The sequence below is a fragment of the Melanerpes formicivorus genome, unplaced genomic scaffold (genome assembly GCF_026170545.1).
Source record: "Melanerpes formicivorus ecotype bairdi unplaced genomic scaffold, bMelFor1.0.p_v2 SCAF_36, whole genome shotgun sequence".
NCBI lineage: Eukaryota > Metazoa > Chordata > Aves > Piciformes > Picidae > Melanerpes > Melanerpes formicivorus.
Genome location: NW_027142388.1, coordinates 1,068,401 through 1,093,400, shown reverse-complemented (window position 1 = coordinate 1,093,400; position 25,000 = coordinate 1,068,401). Strand labels below are relative to the sequence as shown.

The window sequence follows — 25,000 nt, the reverse complement described above, 5'->3', positions numbered from 1 at the left end:
AGTGCAAGAGGAAGTGCAGCCGCTGCCATCTTTCCTCCGCTCCAAACACACAGGGACGGACGGAGCCGGCAGCCCGGAGCCGCAGCCGCCGGAGCCGCCCCCCCTCCCTCCCGGCTCGCTGCAGCCGCGCCGCGCACGCCCCTGGCCTCCGGCGGCCGCAGCGCCTCGTGGCGGCCGGGCCCGGGCCGAGCTCGCGCGCCGGCGGCCGCGGCGGCCCCGCGCGGCGCGCGCCCCTCCGCCGCCCGAGCCTTTTGTCTCGCCCCCCCCCGCAATCCCCTCGCGCTGTGCAGGGAGCGCAGCGCGCGCCGCCGCCGTCGGCCCGGACAGGGGCGGGGAGGAGGAGGCGGCGCGCGCCGCCGGGCGGCCTGAGAGCGCGCGCCCCCTGCGGGCGCCAGCGGGGCGGCGCAGCCCCATGGAGCGGGTGAGCGAAGCCGCCGCCTGCGGCCCCTCGGCGGGCTGCTACACGTACCAGGTGAGCCGGCACAGCGCCGACATGCTGCACAGCCTCAACCAACAGCGCAAGAACGGCGGCCGCTTCTGCGACGTACTCCTGCGCGTGGGCGACGAGAGCTTCCCGGCGCACCGGGCGGTGCTGGCCGCTTGCAGCGAGTACTTCGAGTCGGTGTTCAGCGCGCAGTTGGGCGACGGGGCAGGTGGCGGCGGCGGCGGCGCGGAGGGGGGCGCGACGGAGGGGGCGGCCGGCGGTGCCCCCGGGGGCGGGCGGGAGCTGGAGATGCACACCATCAGCTCCAAGGTGTTCGGAGACATCCTGGACTTCGCCTACACGTCGCGCATCGTGGTGCGGCTGGAGAGCTTCCCGGAGCTCATGACGGCCGCCAAGTTCCTGCTGATGCGCTCCGTGATTGACATCTGCCAGGAGGTCATCAAGCAATCCAACGTGCAGATCCTCGTTCCCCCTGCGCGCCCCGACATTATGCTCTTCCGTCCGGGGGCTGCTGACCTCGGCTTCCCTCTTGACATGACCAACGGTGCCACTTTGGCACCCAATGGCAATGGCATTGCTGGCATGCCTGAAGACGAGGCCACGCGGGCTGCGCTCACTGCTGCACAGTCCTCCCTGCCTGTGCTGCAGGGTGTGGACCGCCTACCCATGGTGGCAGGACCTCTGTCCCCACCTCTGCTGGCCTCACCCTTCCAAAATGTCACTGCTAGTGCTCCTACTTTAAGCACCAAGAGGGGCAGAGGGCGTCCACGTAAAGCCAATCTCTTGGACTCCATGATGTTTGGTGCCCCAGGAGGCCTGCGAGAGGCTGGTATCCTGCCTTGTGGCCTCTGCGGGAAAGTGTTTACAGATGCCAATCGTCTTCGTCAACATGAGGCTCAACATGGGGTGACGAGCCTACAGCTGGGCTACATAGACATCCCTCCCCCAAGACTGGGTGAAAATGGTATCCCTGGTCCGGATGACCCCGATGCACCCCGAAAAAGAAGCAGGACGAGGAAACAGGTGGCCTGTGAAATCTGTGGCAAGATTTTTCGGGATGTGTACCACCTGAATCGGCACAAGCTGTCGCACTCTGGCGAGAAGCCTTACTCTTGTCCAGTGTGTGGCTTACGGTTCAAGCGGAAGGACAGGATGTCCTATCATGTTCGATCTCACGACGGCTCTGTGGGAAAGCCCTACATCTGCCAGAGCTGTGGAAAAGGCTTTTCCAGGTAAGAGAATACCTGTAAGGACCGTAGGCACAAATGGAAACCTAGGAAGTTGTACTTCCTATCCCTTGGGAAATGTGCAATTTGTACTTGGGACAGTTTGACTGTTCCACTTAGAAATGTCTCGAGAAACGATACTTCCAGCGTTTCCTCTGGGATGCTATTCTACAGTCTCTTGAAAGGGTTTAAAAGTAATTAAGACACAGAACTGGGAGTCAGTTAGCTTCTGGGTAACATTCCTAGCTTTGTCCCAGGCTTGGTGTATGCGTGCCCTTATGCAAATCAGTTGGTCTCTCCCTCAAATGACTCTTCTGTGAAATGAGTGCTGAAATAGTTACCTGCCTCACGTAGGTGTCTTGAGACTACTGATTTGTAGGTAGTTTGAAGGTGCTGTTGAAGTGCAAAATATTAATACATCTCGAGATTATTACTTTTTTGGTATCCATTTAAAATTTTCTTTTTCTTAACTTCCCTTCATTTCTCTTAGTTCGTAATGTTTTTTATCACCCAAATGTGAAGGAAGAGGTGAGATTTCAAAGGCTGCATCATCAAGTATCTTTTAATACATGATCTTTGTGTCCTTTGGGTTTACATCCTTCTGAAGGGGATCCTGTTTCTGCCCTGCAACATACGTAAGATCCGTGCATTTAATGTTGCTGATTGTTGTCGCTGTTTGTGGGAGTTAATAAGTAGCTTGATACACGTAGTCGTGTTAGTGGTATCTTGCAGTCCGAGTTAATGCATTTGAAGCGCCTTTGGAAGTTTGATGCTCGCTTTGAGACTAGCAGTAGTGGGGGGAGGGGGATGCGGACGCTCTGTTTTCGTTTTGTAGCAGCAGTCGGTTTTCTGCGGCGGTTCATTTGCGCTAGCAGGAGGGAAGGAATTGGGGTCCAAAACCAAATCAAAGTGCTGCGAGGGCTAGAAATGACACAGTTACATCGATGTAGAAATTGTGCCCCGCTAGCTCTCCTTTTGATAGAGGAACTTTCGGTTACTGACGTGAATCGCAAAATCCTAGACTCCTTTTTTTTTCTTTGCTTTGTTTTGGTTTTGTTCAAACCGACATGAGGGGTGCACCTTCATAAGGACTGCACATTTAGTGATGGAAAGTCACAACATGAAACATTTATCTGTAGCTAGAAGTGAAAGTGCTACCTAGGACCATCTCCCAGCTTTTATTACAAGATTCCCACTGTTGCTGTGTGAAAGGATTTTGTCATCAAGGGAAACTGGAAGGCAGATGTGGAGTTCTCCCTTTTTCCAGTTGCGGTGTGAACAGGCAGGAGTGCTGTTGCAAAAGTAAACGCCACAAATGTCTTGTCTGTCTTTGTAAACCCAAGTATGAATGGAGAGTGGAGACTCATTCGTGGAGTTTCAGTATTCAGCCCTAGGAGCAGCCAGAGGAGGTTGGAAACCATGATGGCTAATTTTAGTATCCTTTCCTTCATTCAGTAGCACCGCACGTGAGGTTGCTAGGCTTGAGGTACCTAGAAGGACCACCCCCCCAACCAGTCTTTCCGGTTACACCGCTCCAGCCCATTTGCTGGAGCATCAGGTTTAACAGCCTGGCTGCAAAGTTCAGTCTATTTTCTTTCTTCGGTGCGTGAATTCCATCCCCAGCCCTCTCATTGGTGCAGCTGGAAAGTTGGGGGAGGAGAGGGAGGAGAACTTGTTTCCAAGCAGTTTTGGCTTAATACAATGAAAAGCTTTCTTCCCACTAGGAGAAACTCCCACCAGGAAAATCTGCAGCTATTCAGTCCTCACTTCTTCAAAATAGGCTTTACTGGTTTTGAAGAATTGTCTAACTTCCTCCAGTAATAATTTGCTCTTCCATTGCACCTTCTAGTGGGGACCTTCGGAGCACTTTATTTGTAGTAATGCAGTCTCCCCACCAAGTTGTGTTAGGACAGGATTTTTTCATCTTGCTGGTGGAAAATAATGTCCCAGCAACAGTTTGGAGTCCTTCTATTTGCGCAGAGGTGCTTAAAGTTGGCTTCTTACATCGGTGCTCGGGACATGAACCAAAAGGGTCTGATTTTTCAAACATGCAGCAATTGTAAATCAAAGTGCCCTGACTGTCAGATCTAAATAGGATTTGGGAAGGGGATGTGCAGGCTTGAAAATTGTAGCTTGTGTTTCCTGTTTTCTCTGATCATTCAGTTGCAGACTTTTTTTCCAGAGAAAATGATGCCTTTTTAGCCAGTTGGAGAGGGTGCTTGCCAAGGTAGAGTCCCAGCTGGTGACCTGGTTCCTAGAAAGTTCGATATCACTCCTGTTGTAGCAGATCCACCACTGGGTTCAGATCTTAACTTCTTTGTTTGGTTGTTTTTTTGTTGAAACGGTAAGTTTGTTTTGAGTATTTTTTTTTAAGTGTGCTTCTGTGTATTTTCTTTTAAGGCCGGACCACTTGAATGGACACATCAAACAGGTGCATACCTCAGAGAGACCTCACAAGTGTCAGGTAAGAGCTGGAGGGGTTTAGAATGATGTTTGGGTAATCTTTGGCATTGCATTCATGTGTGCAGACAGTTGTGAAGTGTCAGTGTGTGAACTGGGATGACTGTTGGTAAATAAGTGTTCACTAGTGATAGCTGCATTACATCCCCCCTGTCCCCCAACCCCTTTTGTCAGCTACAGCTGTGGTCCTCCTGCCTCCCTCCCCTTTTACCAGATGTTATTCCCTGCTGCTCTATCCCAGTCTTACCCTGCATCTCATACCCAGCCACCTTGTCCCTAGGCAAGTCAGTGGCATCAGTGATTCCCTCCACCCCATCCCCCCCCCACTTTTTTATTGCAGTTGTTTGTTGCCAACAGGAAGCTCAAATGCTGACTTCTTTTTTTTTAGAGAATAATTTCAAACAGAATTGGTGAATTGTCATAACTTGCCAAGATACTTTTAATCACATAACTTTCAGAACATTGCACTGAGCAAAGTTGGAAGGTTTTTTTTTTTATCTGGGGGAAAATGTAACTAACATCATTACAGTATTCTTTGTAATACAATGTCTTGATGTTATATGTGGGGTTTACAGTCAATACATTATTCCTTAGGGTTTAAAGATCAAATCAAGAAAGATACTTTGTAATTCATTTGTAGAGAGACTTAAAAGGAGCCTCAAAGTTTTAATTAAAACCAAAGTTGAGAATTAGCTTCCACTATCACCCACTGCCTTCACCTAGTTGCTGGGCAAAGTTATGAGCCATTTGTTAGGCTCACAGTGTCCATGCTTGGTCTCTGGAAAAAAAGATTTATTTAATTATTTCTTTTCAAAAAGTTGTTGTGAGGTAATTTTTGTTCTCTTTGAAGGCAGTGAAGGTTTGAGGATTTTCTTTCTTCTAGATTTTTTTTAGCCACATTTTATAAACCTGGCCCATCCTGTGTCAGTGCTGCCTTCTGCTCTGCATTTGTTTCTTCTCTCCTGTGTTTCCTCCAAACAATGGGAGTTTTGAGCCATTTTGCAACTTGACTAATCCAGTGAACATTTTTTTTCAGAAGCCATCTAAAAGTTTCTGTTGAGCCCCATGTGGAAGCCCAGCACCTTTGAAAATCAGGCCATAGAGCCCTCACATTGATCTAACTGGCTAGCCTATATGAAGCATTAAATTGGTTTATGCTTCTTAAGATGATTTAGGGGTTATAGATTTATGTAAATGGAAGATTCCTCTCACAAAAAGACTTCACACTTTGGGGATAGCAAGGTGTCTGGGGGGATGAACTGAACATGACTACAATTTTTTTTCCATAAGCAGGTATTTGTGTGCAAATATGGAAATGAATGTTTAGGTCCTGACCAGAGCAGAAACTCCTCAGGCTTTTGCCGATTGATGTCAAGGTTACCAAACTAACACAGCTTATGAATAAGGTTCACAGAGGTGAATTGTCCTTTGCCAGCTAATGCCTGACAATTTCTTTTGTATTTTTCTGACTGGTTTAAGAATGTTAAATATGCACTCTGTAAAAGTGTGAATTAGAGGACACGCTAAGAGCTAGGGAGTAAAGGACTGCGGAAGCTGAGATTGTAGAGCCAAGCTCTACTCTGTTTCCTTGCACACTTGTATTTATGATAGCAGTTTCTAAGAATAGCCTCTCTCCTTGTGAGAATAATACTGTATGCATGATGCTTTTCAGTTAAAAGGTGTGGGGCTGTATACTACAAAGATCAGGACAGAGTAGAGGATGTCATTCAGGCTTGGTTTGTTCTTGATTTTTGACTGCTTAACCCTGCAAAGTTAATTTTTCATGAATCTTTAAGGTGTAGAACATCTGTTAAAGAAGCTGTTGTGTGTCTTTGCAATACTTGATAATACCCTGTCAGACTTCTAAAGTGTGCCCAGGTCTGGTGTAGATGGTACAAACCACAGAAGGGGTGCTGTCACACTGAAAATTTGTTTCAAAGCCGATGCATGAACTGATGGAGTTCTCTTTGTGATTATCTCATAACCAGTGACACTTCTTTTCCATTACATGTATCTAAACACAGAATCTGGCCACTGAGAAGGAAAATAGCTTAATATTGGTATGGTGTTTCTTCATTTTCCATTCTCTTTTCACTGATTTTGTTTGGCAGATTAGCTCCCCCATGAGAGTAGCCTGAACAGCTTTGAGTATCCTCTTTGAATCCATTCCTGCTGAAAATTCCCATTGTTTTCATGCTTTGATTATGTTTACTGCAAAAGAGAAATCCTGTCAGTTAAAAATCATTTAACTAAGTCTGCTGGCATTTTACTGGAGCTCTTGTACATCTTTGCAGACCAGTGGCTATCTAATATGCCTTTTGTACTACCAAAACAAAAGCATGAAGGTGTCAAGCCAACCTCAGTATAAATATAAAGTGACACTGTGAGAAGCAGGACACGTGCAAGCTGGACATGACAGTAATAGCTATAGTGTTCAGTGCTCAACATTGCATTCACCCCCCTAAAATAACAACTGTGCGTCACAGATCTGTGAACTACCCCTAAGTTCCAGCACCTGTAGCACCTGATGCCAGACAAAGACCTGAGCTTTTTCATTACTGCTGAGATAGACTCAGCATAGGAAAGACCTCCACAGAGCCAAGGCAGCTGAGAAGTCAAATCCAAGAAGTTGCTTTGGTATCCAGTCAAAACACAAAAAGGCTACTGGATTGTTGCGCTGTGATTTATTTGTGTGTTTGTTTTTATTGATCTGACAGTGAGTTGAGGATGTAGGAGAAGGGGTAAGTCAGTTTTCTAGCCAGATTGGGATATCTCAGTTTGCTGACTTGTTGTGGGAAGGGGTGAAGTTAGATTGTTGGCTTTGAGGGAAGGGTGTGAGAGTTAGTCTGCAATTTGGGAAGAAGCAGTGATCTGAATACATGTAGGTATGATAGCACATGGGGAGAAAACAGAAGTTTGCTCCTTCTCAGAAGCAAGAGACAGGTTACTCCTCTGGCAATTTAAATATAACTAAAAAAACCAAAAACAAAGAGGTTGAATTAAAGTGTAACTTTTAACAAAGAAAAAGGTCTATTTATTTAAGTAAACCTAAAATTGGCATTCCAAGTCCAGTGCTTTTCCCATTGATTTCAATGCAGAATGAGTTTCTTTCTGTCCTAATTTCTCTTACTTCCTGCCTATTAGCAGGAAAATGGCAGCCACCATGGAATAAGCTCAGAGACATCCACATCCATAGAAAAGTTGAACCTTCAAGAGGTATTTCTTAAACAATGTTTTTTAAACTTTATTATTCTTTTTGATCTATTTATATACCTGTGCAATGTTTGATAGGAAAGCACTGGAGAGTTTTCTTCTATGATTAACAATTAATTATAAATACTTAGCACTCATTTAGCACTTCACATCTTTTGTAAAGTAAAACTTTTTTTTTTTTCTCTATACCTTTTATATATATTAACTATTGGAATATTAACTTTGGGGTTTTCTTTAAAGCTAGTCCTGTCTCCCATTGTTACAATTCAGCTAAAGTGGTTTTTGCTTTCTCCACTGGACTTAATATTATTACTATTATTATTATTTTTAAGCTTCTTTGCAGATACATTTGCTATATAATTTGTGCAAAGTTGAGCTTTGCACAACTCAGCAGCAAGAGTGAGAAACACAGAAATTATTATATTGCCTTTCCCTAAGCTTTCAACCTGATAAATTCAGTTTGGGACAGATAAAGAGTTTTCCTTCTGGCATCCCTGTGTTTGTGATTTGTCTCTGATCTGCTTCATCAACTGATGCACTCCCAATGCTTTGTGTGGATGCTTACTGGGGCTCAGTGTTTTTTAGACCCATTGATGAAAGATCTCTTGGCTGTCATCCTTGATTGCCTAGTTATACATCTTTAGTTGATAGCCAACAGATTGCTTAGCATCAGTGCTGGAATCCTGCCTTAAATAGGTGTTTACCTCTAAGGACATTTCAGTAAGTGAAAGCTGCACCTGTTTTGCTCAGCGCTGTGTACAGAAATTTCAGAGGAGGAGAAATGTTCACATTCAAGGATTTGCCTCCTTACTGCTTGTAATTTACAAATCTTTGTCTTGTGAGCTTAGTTAAACTCTGTGTGTCGCAGAAATCTAGATCATTTGACTGTTGTCTTTCTAAGTTCATTAAGTCCTGATCCTCTGAGGTGCTAAGTCTTGTGCTTGCTGCAGAGTAGCCTCAGCTCTGCGGGAGTTTGCTGTACTTAAGCATCTCATAGGATCGAGTGAGTGTAAAGCCTGCTGAAATTGATAGGTACTTTTCAGCTGCCTTCAATGTTTTGTTTTTATTCAGCTGTTGACTGCCTAAATTATGTAAAATGACATAGTTTATCCTCCTCTGCATTATCAATTTCATTTATTTGAAGCTACAATTTTAGAATTGTACTAGGACTGTTAACTTAACAAGTCTGTCTTTGTTAAAATAGTTGTTGAATTGCACACTGATACCTGAAAAGACAGAATATATCCAGTTCCCAGGTCTCATCACGGCCTAACATTATCTCCTGGGGGGTTCTGGTTATACAGCTTAAAACTGCCTCATTTTCTCTCAAGGTGGTATAAACAAAACACTGGTACATCCTGAATGCCACTGTTGCCTGCTTGCTCTGGTCAGTTCTAACGTGTGTATTCTTGGTTTTCCTCTTGCACTTGTGAGCAGTGGTTTCAGACTAGATCTTTAATACCTTGTACAGTGTATTGCTGGTGATTTATTTCCCTTCACCTGTTGGAGACAGAGCAAGCCTTTCAGAACTGGCAGGCTGTTGTAATGGGCTGCACACATAGCCTGTGTGCCTGCCAACTGCTGTGCTTGTAATAATGGGAGGGAGCCTTCCCTCATCATGTGGATAACGTATGGGAAGTGGGGCAAGTAGCATCAATATTACCTATGCCACATCAAGCTTGTTTCCTGGTATGCCTTGGTCAGGGGTAAGTTGTAAGGAGATTACAATGTCATGCCGTTATTTTGATACCTGCTCAGTTCTGAGGCTTCACTTCTATAATTTGTCTGCACTGCTAATGTGGATACCAGGATGGCTCTTCTACTGTCTGTCACCATGTTTTCATCCCAGCCAATTCTCTGATGCTTTGTTTGTAACGTCTTCACACTCAAAGAGATTCTGTGTACCAGTTAGACCGATCAGACAGGGAATAAAATTTAAGAAGAGGACAGGGAGGGCATTTTATGTGGTCTAAAGTGATTGTAATGGCTCAGTGAAATGGCAGAACTTACTGTAAAGGCAATGGTTTATGCTATTTCTTTTCTTAAACATTACTTAAAGTTTTAGTACCTTCATTCTCAAATAGGAGTGAAGGCCTTACAATTCTATCCTGATTTAAGCTTTACTGCCTGTAGTATGTTAGAGCTGTTTTCTTGCCTTTTTAATTCCTCTGAGTTAGTATCACATTTTGTGCACTGTGCTGGTCACCTGACTTTTTTGTGGGAAAATGGCTTGTGCATCATGTCATCTGTGTGTTTGCACAGGATCTGAGGTATTTAAAGAGTACTAAGCAGCAGTGCTCTTAGCGGAGTTGATCAGTCACATGGTTCTCATTATACCTGCAGACCTGTAACGCTTCCTTTGCCACTCGTGACCGACTGCGCTCACACCTAGCATGTCATGAAGACAAAGTTCCGTGCCAGGTGTGTGGGAAGTACTTGAGAGCAGCATACATGGCAGATCATTTGAAGAAGCATAGTGAAGGACCAAGCAATTTCTGCACTATCTGTAACCGAGGTAATGAAGAAACTCTTTTGTTATTTCAGCAGGGTGGGACAATGCTTGAGGGGAAGCTGTGAGGCTCTGGGGCTGCCTGCAGCAGGAGGTTACACCATATGCTTTGGTTTTCCTACTGAATGGTTAAAAATTTGAAACTGGTGGAGCTGTAGATCTGGCCTTTTTACATGGCTGAGAGCTCCTGAAGAAGCTCAGCTTAGAGCTGAACCAAATTGTTCCTAGACAGTTTTTAGAATTTGATTTGCTTGATAGCTGGAGCTCTATACAGTAGCCATGGTACTTGCCTTGCTGTTGTTCACTGTGCACCTCTTTTCCTTTCTGTACCTGGTTAGATTGGAGTCCATTTGGAAGATGAATCTTTGAAATACACACCAAGCTGAAAATTCTACCCTGGACATTAAAAAAATAACCTACATGATCAGTTTTGCTTAACCTCCTGGTGCAGCAGTAGAGTCAAGCCATTTCTCCCTCTAAACACAAGAAATTGCTTCCCATCAACATGTGTTTCTAAACCAGGGTCTGTAAAGAGCACTGGAAATGTGCTTTACCTGGATTTGTACAAAGACAGCTTCTCATAGCTGTCTAGAGTATCTCAAGTGGGTGTTGAGGCCAACTCCCTGCTCCTCACAGGACTACCTAAAACTGAACGATATGAGTAAGAGCTTTTGAAGCTTTCCCATCTGTTTATGGTACTCTTCAGGTGAAGAGAGATGTAAATTTAGACTTTGTGGCATGTACAGCAAACTGGAAAAATAATTTGTACTTGCTGGTGTCCTTTTCTTTTTGAATGATGAATACCCAAGTTCAAAGTATGTTGTTGGCTTACACACATGTGCCTAGTAAGTGTAAGAGGCTGCTGCAGTGTTCTGGGACCTTTCTTTTTCTGATGAGTCATTCTTTTTATGATGTATGTTCCCTTTTGTAATTTAAGAGAGGTTAAATCTGAGAATGAAGCTGTTCTGCATTTAATGTGAGGACTTGCAGAGGGAACTATTGGATGACTAGGAGTTGATGAGTAATGAGACATTAAATTACAAGGCAGATATTTCCATTAGTTGAACAGTCCCTTAGGTCCTGAAAGTGATGTTGATAGTTTGAGTTGAAAAGGCTGGAAATCTTCAGGTTCTGAAGATGCAGGTAGATGTCATGGAATGAAGCTTGGCCTCCTTTTCAGCTGAAGGCCTGTCTGCTGCAAAAGTTGCTTAAGTTATCCCAGTTCATTTTGTGTAACAATATGGAAGACGTTGTCCAAGATCCAGGTGCTCTCCTGCATTCCTTCAGTTGAACATGGTGCCAAACAGAAACTCCTGTGGGTGGGTTGGAATCATCTTGCTGCCAAGATTTTGCAGGCTCGAGTTTCAGCTTGGCTACCACTGGATGTCACTGCAGTTCTTTCAACACTGAGCAGGCATGACAAAGGCAGGTCTGGCATTCAAACAATGAAAAGACTGAATGGTTTAAATGTGCAGGGAAATTGGCATAAAATACACCCTTCTCTGTAGAGGGGTAGGGAGCCTGTTGTACATCAGACTTTAGGTGACTGCTTTCTTCTCATAGTTTGTGTATTTCATGTCTGTAGTCAGAACTTAGTCTGCTGTGAATTTCAGTTTACCTCAGTGCTTAGAAAATGTAATTAAACCTGGTGAATTATTGCCACATATAGCTACCCATCCTTAAAAGTCATTGGAAAGGGAAGATGCACACTGGATTTGTCAACACACTGGCTTGTGATCTCGTTGTATACCATGAATTTTGATTATACATTTATGACCCAAGACAGCAGAACTGTTAACCTAAAGTGTTCTAGAATCAAATTGTGGTGTTCATTGTTTTAAAAGAGTATCTTTTAAAATCGAACAGCCTGATGAGGTGAATTATAGAGGAAATTCCTGGGTTAGAAACATGGCTTTGATAGGCTTTGGTGCAGTCAGAAGCTACTCACTGTCCCCATGAGTATGACTGTGAAGTGGCTGTAATGGCATGATGTTTCATTCTGACCTCAGCTAACCTGCTGGTGTGCTTTGTTAATTGGAACTTAGCTAGTTCTGGATATAGTAATTGTCAGGTTCTGGGTGCAGTTGTTATCAAGCTCTGGATATAGTAACTGTCATCAAGAATGCCCAAACTGGTTGTAGAGAGAATTTTGGATGTTGGCCCACCAAAGAGAAAAAAGAACCCAAAAGGATGAAAAAGTGCCTCTTAGAGCTGAACATATCCTAGTGTTAAAAAGAGACCTTTGAGTCTCTCAACTGAGCCCATCAGACTGAAGCCTTGCCTGTGGAAACTCGTGTGTCTCACGTTCCCCTAAAGGTTTATTGGACTTAGGAGATGACTGAAAGCAGGAGCCACTGGTTTGCCATGGCAGGCATGTACCCATTTGCTGATTCTATTTATTTACCTATTTTAGAAAGTGGCAGTAGAATGCCTGAAGACAACCATCTCTGATTTAATCTTTTTCCAGATTATTTTCTTACTTGGGGCCTTTATGCTTAAAATAATGATGAAAGCAATTAAATCTTGTTAAATCAGGGAAGCTGTGCAGTGTTTGTTTTTTATTCCTGGGATTTTCTGTTTGTTTTTCCCTTAAGAATTCATCTAAATTCTAAATGAATGATGAAAACTAATCCTCACTATTTAAGGCAAATTCTCTTTAATCAGTTTAAATAAAGAAGACCTGCTCCTGCTTTTTTTGTTACATAATCTTCTGTTGCCATCCTTAGGAACTTGATTTGCCTGCGGGGGCTTTTTCAGAGTAGATGAATGACTCTGGCAAGTGTAGAACTGGTACTTTGTAATGATGTGCAGCTCAGGAGATCCCTTTTCTGTTTCAGACACATACAAATTGTTTGTTTCACAGAACTCAGCTGAGAGAGGAGATGGGTGAATATTCCAGTCACAAGTTAGATGGGTCTTTTTTAACCTTTTTTTTTCATAATAAGCTGAATTCTCATGTATTTCATGGTGAATAGAGAGTTGATTAAAGCAGGACACGTTGTCTGGATGTTCCAGATAAATCCAAATGAGAATTTTTGACAAAGGAGCATCCTGCAATTACTTCTATATTCTATCTCCTTATGGATGTTCTCTAAGAGATCAAGGGATAGGTCCCATTTATATAAAGCAGATAATTTATTCTCTATGCATTAAAAATGTTGGTTCCTGTGAAATGAAGAAATGATCTGTTCTGCAGAGCTGAAAAATGTCTATGGGTAAAGCAGTAAATACCTTCCTGCTTTGGAAGCTACTGCCACTTAGTCCTTTGCACTGGCCCGACTTTGATTCTAAGGGATTGTTGTCCATGAATCACTCATCTTCCTAGGACAGGCACTCATAATTAAGGTCTGGTGGAAACAAAAGAAAAGGCCAGTGCCAGTGCTTCAGAAAAAATAACAAAGATAAAGGCAAATGAACAAACAAATCTCCCTTTCCTGTGAAGCAGTTGGCATTCTTACTGCTGTGGTGGAAGCTGATGACTCACATGTTCATCTGCCAAGTGCACACAGGGAAGCTAGCACTCTTTGAGGGCACTTTGCAGTAGGTGAAACAATGTACTCTGCAAATAGAACTGCAGAGTTCAGAAAAAGTCTTGTGTGGCAGAGATTACAACTTCAGATTTGCCTGTGTCAAGCATTATAGAGAGTAAGAGGGAGCAGCTGAGTTGGTTTTTGTATTGGTAGGCAGTGAGATTTTAATGCATTGCTACATAAAGACCCTCATCTCAGCAAGCATTTGTTTGTTAAGACACCTGTATGAAATAGGAGGAGTACATTGCAGCTGAAGCATACATCTGTGTATCGTGGCCTTTTCTCTCTGAGTCAAACACTGGTTCTTTCCATGGCTACAGTCAGTCTTGGTATTTGGACCACATGCATTCTTTTGTGGCCCAGTGTGATTTTTAGCACAGAATTTGTGTCTGAGAGTAAGTCTGGCATTATTTCAGAGGACATTAATTCACTGAATGACTTGACTTGGGTGATTCTGCTCCATTGTACTTTGAGAGTTCTGTGTGCTTGTTTCTTCATTTGTCATGTGTCTACTTTTCTGTACTTTTATCTTCAACTCAGGGGTCTGCAGCACCTCCCTCTTGTTCATTCTCAGCAACCTGCCCTTTTTTTGCCTTCAGCAGGTTGCTGTGGGGTTGTGTTTTGCTCTGCAGGTCCTGTATGTATCATTCTCAACCTCTGAATGCTCTTTAATCCCAGCTTTGAAGAAAAGCATGGGCAGAGCGATTCTGTTGGGTAGGCACAGGGAATTCTATATTAAAGCCCCATTCATTGTTAAATTCAGCGCCTGAAATTAACAGCTGCTGTCAGAAGATCCACCCCAGAGAGGTGCCAGTGCTGGTTTTGCAGCTTTCCTAACACAGCATTATGTGTCACCAAATGTAAATGCAGTTATATCATCGTAAGAATGGTTTCCCAGCAGTAGATCTGTTCTTACTTGAGGTGATGCATTGCTGTGGAAGTTCTCTTGCAAGGGCTTGTGCTGTAGAAGCTGTATTGGCTGAAAATAATCTTGGCCTTGGGCTTTCTCTGTTCAGAAAGGGAACCTGGACTCTGTGTCTGTGATGGTGAAACTTGTGTTGTGTTCTCAGTTGTTGAAGGCAAATGTTTGTAATAGGAAAGTGCCATAGTGCTCTGTTACAAATATCATAGAAAATGAAGACACTTATTGACAGGCTTACCTGTGCAGGAAGTCTTCCTCACTGTGTCCTCCTTGTGCCTTGTACACGGTGCAAATGTCCTAATGCTAATTGCAAATCTTATTAAAACTGAATTTAAAGCCACTCCACACTACACCTGAGATAACTTGTTGCATTAAATAAAGCCAAAGACCATATTTGTGAGACTTAAAAAAAGAGCCAACTCATGTTAACCCTTGAGATGCACAAATGTAACAAACTCTCTGGTTCAGAAGTCAGTTTTTAATTTCATTGGTTTGGGCTTCCAGATCAGAGCTAATAGTATAATTTTGTTGTTCTGTTGTTGTTGTTATTAACTGCAGACAAAACATTAGTGCTAGGGTGGTTTTTAAAACTCAGGGTGAGCTGAATGGAATAAATTAGAGGACAAGATTTTATTCCTCAGAAGCTCAACAGTTTCAGCTTCTTGTTGGTATTCACTCTCAGTGCTAGCAACCTAAAGGGGAAACACACTTTACCAAGGAGAGGTGTTACTGAATAGCATTCCTTAAAGGGTTAACAGCACAAAATGAACTGATTTGAAGCATCTCCCAAAGTATTATCAGGTTGTGATTATGTTTTGAAATCAAATGAGTAAACCAGCACAAAAAACGAGACATGGGTGCCTCTTTGTGTTGTGTCTCTGACGCCTTTTTTTGAGAGAGTTTGATGTCATCTGCTAGGTTTGCTTATGTAGGGTTTGTTTCTGAAGGAGGCTGTTCTTTCATCATGACTTCCAGAATGCAGCTGAAGTCTAATGAAGGGCATGCCCTGCATTCACTGCCTGCCTGTGTCTAGGAGCGCTAGGTGAGCATGTTGTAGGTAAGCAGAAGCCAAGCCAGTACAATGTCATAGGGAGTGGGAGCAAGAGAATGGTTAAAGGAAGAGGGAAGGCAGATGTGTGTCTTTGCTGATGGCAGGATCTCATCTCCTTTTATCTTGTTTAGGTTTCTCCTCTGCCTCCTACTTAAAGGTCCATGTTAAAACCCACCACGGTGTTCCCCTTCCCCAGGTCTCCAGGCACCAGGAGTCCATCCCGAATGGGGGAGCAGCGTTCCACTGCGTCAGGACCTATGGCATCAAAGGCAAGAGACTCGCTGCTCTGCACCTTGCTGCTCTGTGTAGAACGTTGTGTTGTGGGATGTTGGGCTGGGCATGAGAAGGGGGAGGGAGGAAGGACAGGGAAAATACTGGAGAGAAGCTTAGGGAGATGTAGAGAAGTGACATAGCATCACACAGTGTGTAACATCTGTCCTTGGTAGGCAGTTGAACAGGTCTGGGGGAAGAAGGTGGACACATAAGGGTATGTGAATGTTTGGCAGCCTCTTTGATTTTAGGGACTGAAAAAGTCGTGTTAGTTCATCTTCACCATCTTCCTAGGAGCAGTCAGTATTTGAATGTGCAGATCCTTGATAGTTCCTTAGTCTCACTATACTTGAATCTCATGTCAGTCAAACCATGTCTCTGATTTCTGGCGAAGCAAGGGGAAGCTGCAGAATGCAGTTCAGAAAGAGTCTTGAATGGTGAAAGCAATATTCATCCTCAGGTGGATGAGGAGTCACACAGCTGTCTGTAGCTGCACTATACTTTTGAGTGCTGTTGTTGAGAAGGACAGGTAGAAGGTGATAATAGTACTGTTACTTGCTTTGTTACTAAACCTGTGATTAACTTCTGGGAGGAAAGAAAAAATACGTGTTACCAGAAGACTAGCCAAAGAGTGTTTAACTTCTGAATAGGTAAAGCTGTGTGTTAATCTGTATAGAGCAGTTTGTTTTGCTTCTTGGTTTGAGCTGTCAGTATTCCTGGTGTAGCTGAAACAGCAGAAAATTCTTCAAAGCCATGGCTGTCCTGAAGAGTTCTGTTTCTCTTGCCCAGGAGAGCACAGCAGGCTGGGTTAAACAAGGTCTGTGCCAGCAGAAAGTTACAGTTGTGTAATTTATCTCTGTTGAAGTCCTGATTGAGTTACTCCAGGAGCCCTTTGGTTTTGGGTGGTGTGCTGGCTTAACAAGAGATTTACTCCAGCTCAGTGGTGTGTTGATTTCATGCATATCCTGTTCGGTTTGTAATGCCTAGTCCAGAGCCAGTCTGCCTTTTGGGTTGTGCCAGCTGGTTCTTTGGTCTTTGGGAGGTAACAGTAGCTACAGCTCATTTGTATGCAGAGACTTGTATGGGGGCTAGGGCTGGGTTTCCCACGCTCATTCAGATGTGCTGAGCAAAAAAGTGTGGACAAACTTCATTGGCACAATGCCAGAGGAGAACAGGGAACACTCCAAACGTTCCAGTGGCTTTGCCAGGATATGTATCCAAATGACTTAAAGTAGTGTCCCTAACCTCTCTCCTGGTTCACACTGCAGTATGTAAAGATGGAACAATTTTAGATTATGAAGGTGACTTCTACCAGTGTTGTGCTTACCTTGTAGAAAAGAGTTCCTCAAGACTAACTGGCTTTGCACTTCTTACATTACAGTAGCTCCCTGATGCTTTGCTGACTGTTTCCAGGTTTCTTCACAGCTTGCTGCAGCCTGTTGTACTTTATTAGCTTTATAGGCTCTCCCCAAAGTGTCAACAGTACTTCAGAAGTGTGGGGGTGAAGTGTACAGCTAAAAACTCATCATTAGGTCCATCCTTCTGCAGTGTTTGAGCTATAAGCATTGTGAGACATCTCTGGGATTCAAAAAGGAGATCCATAAACCAGAGACCCGTTATGGTTGCATCCAGTATCATGCCAGCTTGCTCTGATAGCAGCCCAGTGGTTTACCAAAAGGACCTATAGTCAAGGGCTTTAGAAGCTGTTGAGTGTGTGCCATTCTGTCATGCTGCTAACAGTGTCCTCTGTTTGAATGCATGCTAAATACTGCTTTGGAGACACAAGGTTCTGAAAACTGCTCTCTTCTCTTTCTCCCATAGAAGGCCAGAAATGTTCACATTCGGACCCGATTGAGAGTTCTGATTCATACGGAGACCTCTCTGACACCAGTGACCTCAAGACTCCTGAGAAACAGAGCACCAATGGGTCCTTCTCCTGTGACATGGCAGTCAGCAAAAACAAAATGGAGACAGAAGGAGAGAAGAAGTACCCTTGCCCTGAGTGTGGCAGCTTTTTCAGATCAAAGTCTTATCTGAACAAACACATACAGAAAGTTCACGTCAGGGCCCTTGGAGGGCCACTGGGGGACCTTGGTCCTGCTCTAGGATCCCCCTTTTCACCCCAACAGAACATGTCTCTCCTGGAGTCATTTGGGTTTCAGATCGTCCAGTCAGCATTTGCATCATCCTTAGTGGATCCAGAGGTCGACCAGCAACCAATGGGGCCAGAGGGGAAATGAGATGGGTTTGATCCTAACAAAGCAAAGCAGCAGTCTGGCTATAATGATAAGATGCTGTGAATGAAAGAGGAAATAATGAAATGTGGTTCTATAGCTGAGAATTTTGTATTCATTTTAGCTTCCCTCCTTCTCTCATGCCCTACCCCACCTTTAAACCATTACTGGGGAGAGGGAGAAAATGCTTCGTAGCTGATAAATTACAGAAGATGGTGACCTTGAGTAAAGAGATGACCCAAAACACCCAGTGGAGCTTCAGAGGCCGCTGCTGGTGTTTTGTGGTGGTCTAGAATAAACAGAAGTTGCCAGCACTGAGCTGAGAATCAGACAGTCCTAGAGACCGAGGCACCCGGGGAGCTACAGCTACAGGGAGCTATGCTTTTGTTCTCTCTCCAGTCCCCACCCTCCCTAACCTACCCCAGAGAAAACAGTAAGTTTGAAAAGCAGCCCCCTTGTTGAATCCTTCATGAAGTGGAGTGCCCCTGGTACCTAGCAGGTACAGTGCAGCTGTCCTTTTAAACCCAGAAACGCTGAAACAATTTGAACCCCTTCTGCGATTTGTGAGGCTGTGAGTGCTGCAGCAGGACTGAGCTGCTGACAAAAATCACTATTCAGAAGAGGTTGTTTTTTGTTACTTCTAACTATTAAACTTGCTGTCAAGTTTTTGATCCTCTACTATTATTATTTTAGGACCTGTTGTAGTGAATGGCTACTGAAAAGCCGGCCTGAGGCGATACACAGAGCACTCTTAAAGCAGCAGTCACAGTAGGGTTAGTATTTTTCATCTTTTTTTTTTATTAGATGTACCATAATTAATACCTTGGCTAGTTGATTGTTTTAAGTCTATGAAAGAAATAGTTTTATGGGGAAAAAAAAAAAAAAAGAAAAAGAAAAAAAGAAAAAGAAACAGGAAAAAAGCAAAAAAGGAAGGAAAAATACCATTGCAGTCTCCTTGACTGGTGCTCATTTGTCATGTGGGGACCTAGGGTGTGAAGACGATCAGCTCTCGGGTTAACACTATGTACCACTGACTTGTTTAGTGTGAATGAACCCAGGGGTTCACAGAGTGCTTTTGGCTGAATTGGACTGGACTCTTATTAAAGAAGTTAGTATGTTGCTTTACATTCCCCTCGTTTGGTCTGGTTTTTGAGCAGCTTAGCCACCTGTCCCAAAAGGTGTGCAAGTGAGAACCAGGAGCTAAGGCGTTGGCCCCACTGCACACTGCTGTATTCTTGGGGTGCTGGCCTTTTTGGATGCAGTTGTGCTTTCCTGATCTGCCTCTGGTCAGGTTTGCAAAAGCCAGTCTTAACTCCTTTCTTTTCCAAGGATATTTCTGTAGAATAATTGATGACAAAATGCAAAGAAGCTGGGCTTTAGGCTGTTGGAGGTTCCAAATAATCTGAAAGTACCACTTGTGCATAAATAATGTCCCTTCTTGACCCTCCCTTTCTTCCCATGTAGTTTGTCTTGGTCTTATGTACCAAATCCAGGTATAAATGTTGTTTAACACAGGGTTAGGAGTTAGGAAGACTCTGAGTTATAATTATGGTTCTGCTGTTGATGCTCAAGGTCACATAGGACAGCTCCCAACATTTATTCCTTCATTTTCTGTGTGCTAAGAGTTTTCTCTGCATCACAATTGTGAGCAAATGAGCCAAGGTTTGAGCAGTGATCTGGTAAAATAAGTTGCTGTGTGTACTGAACGTTTCTAGAAAGGCCACTCTCAAGAGCCCAAGTCCCACACCAAGCTTGCATTCTATGAAAAAATAGCTGCCTCCATCATCACTGCAGTGCTGGAGCAGGACTGACCACCTCAGCCCAGGACCTACACCCTCGGCAGGAGCTCCGTCTGTAGTAAATGTGAATGTAGCCACAAACTGCTGCTGTGCAACACCTCGCCTTGCCCTGATGCTCCCAGTCCAGACCCTGCAGCTGGTGCATCACTGAAATATGGCACATTCCTGTTGTGGTTCTCTGTAGAATTACAGAGCCTTTTGTAAGTACATGGATTTTGGAGTGGTGTTCTAAATCCTACAGACTTAGAAGCCCCAGCTTCTCTCCTGTAAGAAGCGACTTTTTTGTACTTGCTCTCAAGTATTCCAAACCAGGGATGAATACTCAATGGCTTTCTCTTTATAGCACCAGCACTTTCTAAACTGAGAGCATGTTGCCGTGGACTTGTTGTTTTGCTATTAATCTGTGTTAGGAGACTGAAGGACTTGTTCTTCTCCATTCCTGTTCCCCCAGAATCCCTGGCATTAGGTATGAGTCTCATTTAAAAGGGAAAAACATCGAAACCCAAACCAACCCACCTTCAACTAAAACTTCATGGAATTGCTGTTGCTGTACTGGTAAGCTTAGGGGACAAGTAGAAACAGGACATTTCAGAAAGGAAACAGAACATTTCAAAATACTGAAATCTAGACCAAGCTGAGACAACCTTGTAAGCTGCCAGGAAAGCCAGGTAGAGCAGGCATTCCAGTCAGTGTAATGACTCACTGGGATTGCCAAATGCAGCTGCAGTCACTGATTAACTAGTAGCTCGTGGTCAAGCCCCCAGGAAAGTGTCTGTTGAACTGAGGCTTTCTTCTTTATATCCTCAGCATTCTGTATGCACCTATCCTAGGGTGCACTGGTCATAACATCCAACTCCAAAAGCCAAGTCCACAACACAGTATATTTCCATCCTACTTTTAGCTCCACTCTCCTCAGTGTTACAGGCAGGCTGAATTTTGACCATGTGTATTTAATTCTGAACACTACAAGATTTGACCTGATGAAAGAAAAGCCTTGCACTAAAAAGGAAACCTAAAACACTAACTGTGCATTTTGCTTGTCAAAGGAAGTGCTTACTAAGTTGTCATGAATACACCGAATGAAAAGTACTCACTTGTCAGTCTAGTGGTCAGGGAGACAATTGGGCAGGAAGTTAACAATCCTGACGTGATGGTTAACAATCCTGCACGCTGACTGGTGCAGACTAGTGCCAGCAGGAGGCTGGGCAGATTTCTAGCAGTGTTGTGTTTTCAGAGCATTTTGCTTCTTTAGAGGCATGTTGTTTTGCTCTGGGTAGCAATTTAAACTACATGCAAATACTTTCTGTTCCCCACTTCGGGAAACGTCTGCTTTTCGTGCAGCCGAAGACAGACTCCAGCTGAAAACTCAGGGCCCTGAGCTGCAGCCTCACTTGTTTCTGTGACATTGCTGTTCTCATTTTGGGCCAGCATTCCTTTCCTTCTTGTCTCAGTGGGACTGCAATCCAGAGTTTGAGTCAGCCCTCTTTTCAGCTAGGAAGGGAACTTCAGTTCATACAGGCTTAGATAATCAGAGCTGCAGTATTGCTTTGTAATAATAGGAGCCCCTAAACTCCTCAGCTGAGGCTCAGACCCTTGTGTATTAGGTATGATGAAAATATCTAAACCATTTATAATCTAAACATTAAAGATAGACAAAAAAAGGTGCTTATAGGTGAATGAGTGAAAGAAATATGAAGGACTAGAAACTGCTTGCATGCATGCTTAAGTGTTGTTGGCTATAGGGGCGCAGACTTATCCTCAGGCTTCTTTTCTTGCCTGAATTTTATCTTTATGTACTGTTAATCCATAACAAATGCAAGGTAAAGCAGTTTAATGTGAACTTACTGGGTTGAATTAAGTGACATTACCTTGCATTTGTCACGTGTTAGGTGTGTGCAAACATCCCAGCGTGGCTCACCTGCTGCACAGTCACATGGTGCGTGTGAGCACTCAGGCTGAAGCGATGATGTGGGAAATTGATAGCAGAACCAGAAATTGAACACAGATTTTTCCTTCTCTCAATCCAGTGCCTTAATTACAGTAGGGCAAAGTATTATATGTGGGGGTTGATCGTTTTGTTTGTTTTTTGAAGCCTAGAACTATAAGATTGTGTGGAATTGGTCTTCCTACCAATCTTTTGAGTAATTGCAAACGCCCAGTCACAGTTTTAGAGCTGTTTGAGTGCCAGTGACTTAGGGAATATTTGTTATTTCCCATGTATTCCCTGAAATTATTGTTCCTCCCTCAGCTGCTGTCAGCAGTAAGGAATGACTTGAATAGAAGAGCTGTGTAACTGAATGTCTATCTAACTCAACTAATGGATAGTATGAAAGCTAACCTAGATTTTGTAGGCTCTGTTGTAACTTTAGTGTCTTGTTTTTTCACTAAATCTTTGTTCCTTGCAATCAGTATCCGAACTCGTGTCTTTGAGTCTGGAGTGGGATGCCACTTTCAGCTTTAATGTTTTTTTTAAGGTGCTTGCTTGAGGAAGTAGATGCCAAAGTAAACTTCAAAGGAACTCCAGACTTCAGTGTTGGAAGAATGAGAGAGAGAGAGAGAGAGAGAGCTCTCTTTGGGTTTCATGAGAGATAAATGGACAAAGTAAAAACCAGCTACCAAAATTCTAAGCAGTGAAACAGGAAAGGCTTTTCTTTGTCACCCACAAAAACAATCAGATACTTTCAATTGTTCAGCGTGGCAGAACCTCTGAGAGCAAGTGCCAAACAAAATCACCACATGTGTTGGCTTTTTCAGCATAATGAGTACAGCTTAACAGCACTATGAATATTGGAACGAAAGTTAAATCAGCTTGGTACCATTCACCTTTTGCAGGGCACAGTACCCAAGTGTAACTGACTAGAACGTCAGCTCACAGTGAGTCTCTGAGCTGATGCTCTCGGCTCCACCCCGAGAGACAAAACAAATGAGCAAATCCAATAGGAAAACAGATTCTGGAATATTCTCATGTCCCCTGAGAGAGTCCTGGTTTTTATCCTGAATGTCATTTTAGAACAAGATCCTTCAGCTGCCGTGAATGAGCCTTTGGGAACAGATTTGGCTTTCAGCCCAATCTGCTGCTCTGTGTCCTCTGTCCCTGTCAGAAGGCAGCAGGTCCTGGAGCACTCCCCGAGCCTGAGCAGGGCTCCTGGGCTGCAGCCTGAGGCCATGCTTACTGTTGCAGGAGCAACATTGGCCTAATGTCTTCTGGCCTGCTCCCTTGAAGCCCTCACCCTCCACACATTCCTACACCAGTATGGTACCTACTCAGATGTGTAGAGCCCTGCAGATAGCTGTGTTAGCAGCTGTAAAGCAAAACAGAGAACTATTTGGCTAAAACACCAACAATTTAAAAATAGCATTGTGCTATAACTGCAGAGTGGTGCAGAGCCCTGACTGGAAGGGGTTGTGCTAAGGGCTGGAATGATTGAAGCAGGTTAGTGAAAAACCACAGCTGTTTGCTCTGTGGTTGCAGATAATGACTTCCTTATTGTAAAGAATCAACACCTTGTGTCCTCCACAGCCTCTTCCTGTGTTTTGTTCCCAGCTATGAAAAGAGGTGATGAAAAGCACTGGGTAAGAATGTTCCAAGATCTGATTGACCTGCCAAATTGTGCTACACAATGTTTGGCCTCGCTGACTTCAGGGGTAATGCAAAGTGCAACATTTGGCCATGATTGTTCCTGAAAGGTGAAATATTTACATTCATTTAAAGGCTGCCTGGCAGATCTGCTCTCAGGGTTTATGTGAATGAAGTTTTTCCTGTGTGGCCTCTCTACCTGCACTGCAGTTTTGGAGACCTAGGAGTTCTCTGAGCTGAGAAGTGCTAAAGGAAGCAGGTAGCTGGTGTCTCACTGAAGTTCCAGTGACTCACTTCTCGCTCCTGGGTTCCATTTGGACCATGGGGTCACCTCATACAACCACTGGCAGCCATAAATGCTCTTGAGCTTCCTGCAGTCACACAGCGAGCCTGGGTAAGTGCTTTTGTAATAAATCAGTCTCATGCTTGCTAATAGCTTTTTGACTGCTGTGTCTACAAACCAGTGCCTTCTCCAGGCAATTTTTACATGCCCTCTGCAAAGTTGTCAGACTGACTGCCGGCTCTTAAAGAATCAACCAAGACTTGCTCTTGGCCTCTTGGGCTCAGAATCTGTCTTCAGTACTGCTGTGATCTGGAAGTTTGCTTCGCTTATTGCAAATACAGAGTGTAAGAGAGAAAACAAAAAGCTGTTCTCAGATGTCCTGTAGAGTGAACAACTGAAACATGAGTGTGGGATGAGCCAGGAAAACTGGCATTTTTCCCTGGCTGCATGCCATATGGAAGAGACAGTGCCTTGGAAGGGAAGGAGCAGAAAGTTTGCCATTGGCTCTGATGAATCCCAATCCTGCTCCTGCTGAAGTTGTTGGGAATCCTCCCATTGTCTTCAGTGTGAGCAAGAAAGGATCTTAGGTGAGGATGAATGACTCTTTCCCTACTTGAATGAAGTCTCTTGCCTATTTATGGGCCTGCTTCTGTTGAAACCGAGCCTGTTTTAGCCTTTTTGGGTTCTTAGGGACCTGTTTGTATAAAGCAACTTACCTACCTATCTTTTTTTTTTTTTCCAATTTTTTTTCTATTGTGTGTATTTTTTGTATGTTCTGTTGGAAGGTGAAGCCTCTGTAGAAGGGGATACAAAAACTGATTTTCAAATAGTAATAAACCAAAAGAGAATTAAACTCTGCAGGCTGCATGCATTCATTTCCTGGAGATGGAGAGCAGAGACACAGAGAGCCTGTATTTCTTCTTGGTGCCTCCAAATCTTCCTCTTGTCAGAGACAGTTCCAGCCTTGGCCCATCCCCACAGCTCTGTGTGAAGACCCATAGTGTGGTGGGCAGGTTGTGACACTGTATCAGGATGGCCTCACTGACTAGAAAAGCACTTTTCTGGTGTGATGACATTTCTTGCATTCTTCTAGCATACGAGGATGGAGTAACAAGTACCTGCACGAAATTGGGTATTGTTTTCACTGAATACCTGGAAGGCAGTGAAAATAAAAATGTGACAGGGTATATGAATACATTTTTGGCTTCTGGACCTTCCTCCCTCAGGTGCTGGGGCATTAGTCACTGTGTTCTAACTCAACACCATTCTACTCCAATGAAAGAAGTGAAGTATGAGGTAAAACTTCACTCTACCTTTCTTCCTTCCTGTCTTTGCCTCCTTTTGTGGTGTTAACAGTTTGAGCCCACACTTTCTAGAAGAGTGGCAAAAACAACAGAGGGTTCCCCAATTTCCCTGTAAATATATTTAAGGAACAGAGTCTTTGCTTTCATAAATAGTTGTATAAAAGTCCAGGTGCATGC

The 25,000-nt window shown here is 43.8% G+C and overlaps 1 protein-coding gene across 5 annotated transcripts; it reads left to right on the top strand.

Moving 5' to 3' along the window:
* The first annotated feature begins 412 nt into the window (after positions 1–412).
* Positions 413–24,366, top strand: PATZ1 (POZ/BTB and AT hook containing zinc finger 1). 5 transcript variants are annotated; one of them, XM_068157188.1, is made up of 6 exons: positions 413–1,677; positions 4,072–4,135; positions 7,276–7,347; positions 9,688–9,859; positions 15,488–15,625; positions 17,448–24,366. In XM_068157188.1, the coding sequence occupies exons 1-6, from the start codon at positions 413–415 to the stop codon at positions 17,864–17,866; spliced, it is 2,130 nt and encodes a 709-aa protein (XP_068013289.1). In that variant the 3' UTR covers positions 17,867–24,366. The 5 variants fall into 5 exon arrangements, with proteins under 5 accessions (XP_068013289.1, XP_068013290.1, XP_068013291.1 ...); XM_068157189.1 differs by lacking the exon at positions 7,276–7,347; XM_068157190.1 differs by lacking the exon at positions 15,488–15,625.
* Positions 24,367–25,000: the final 634 nt, after the last annotated feature.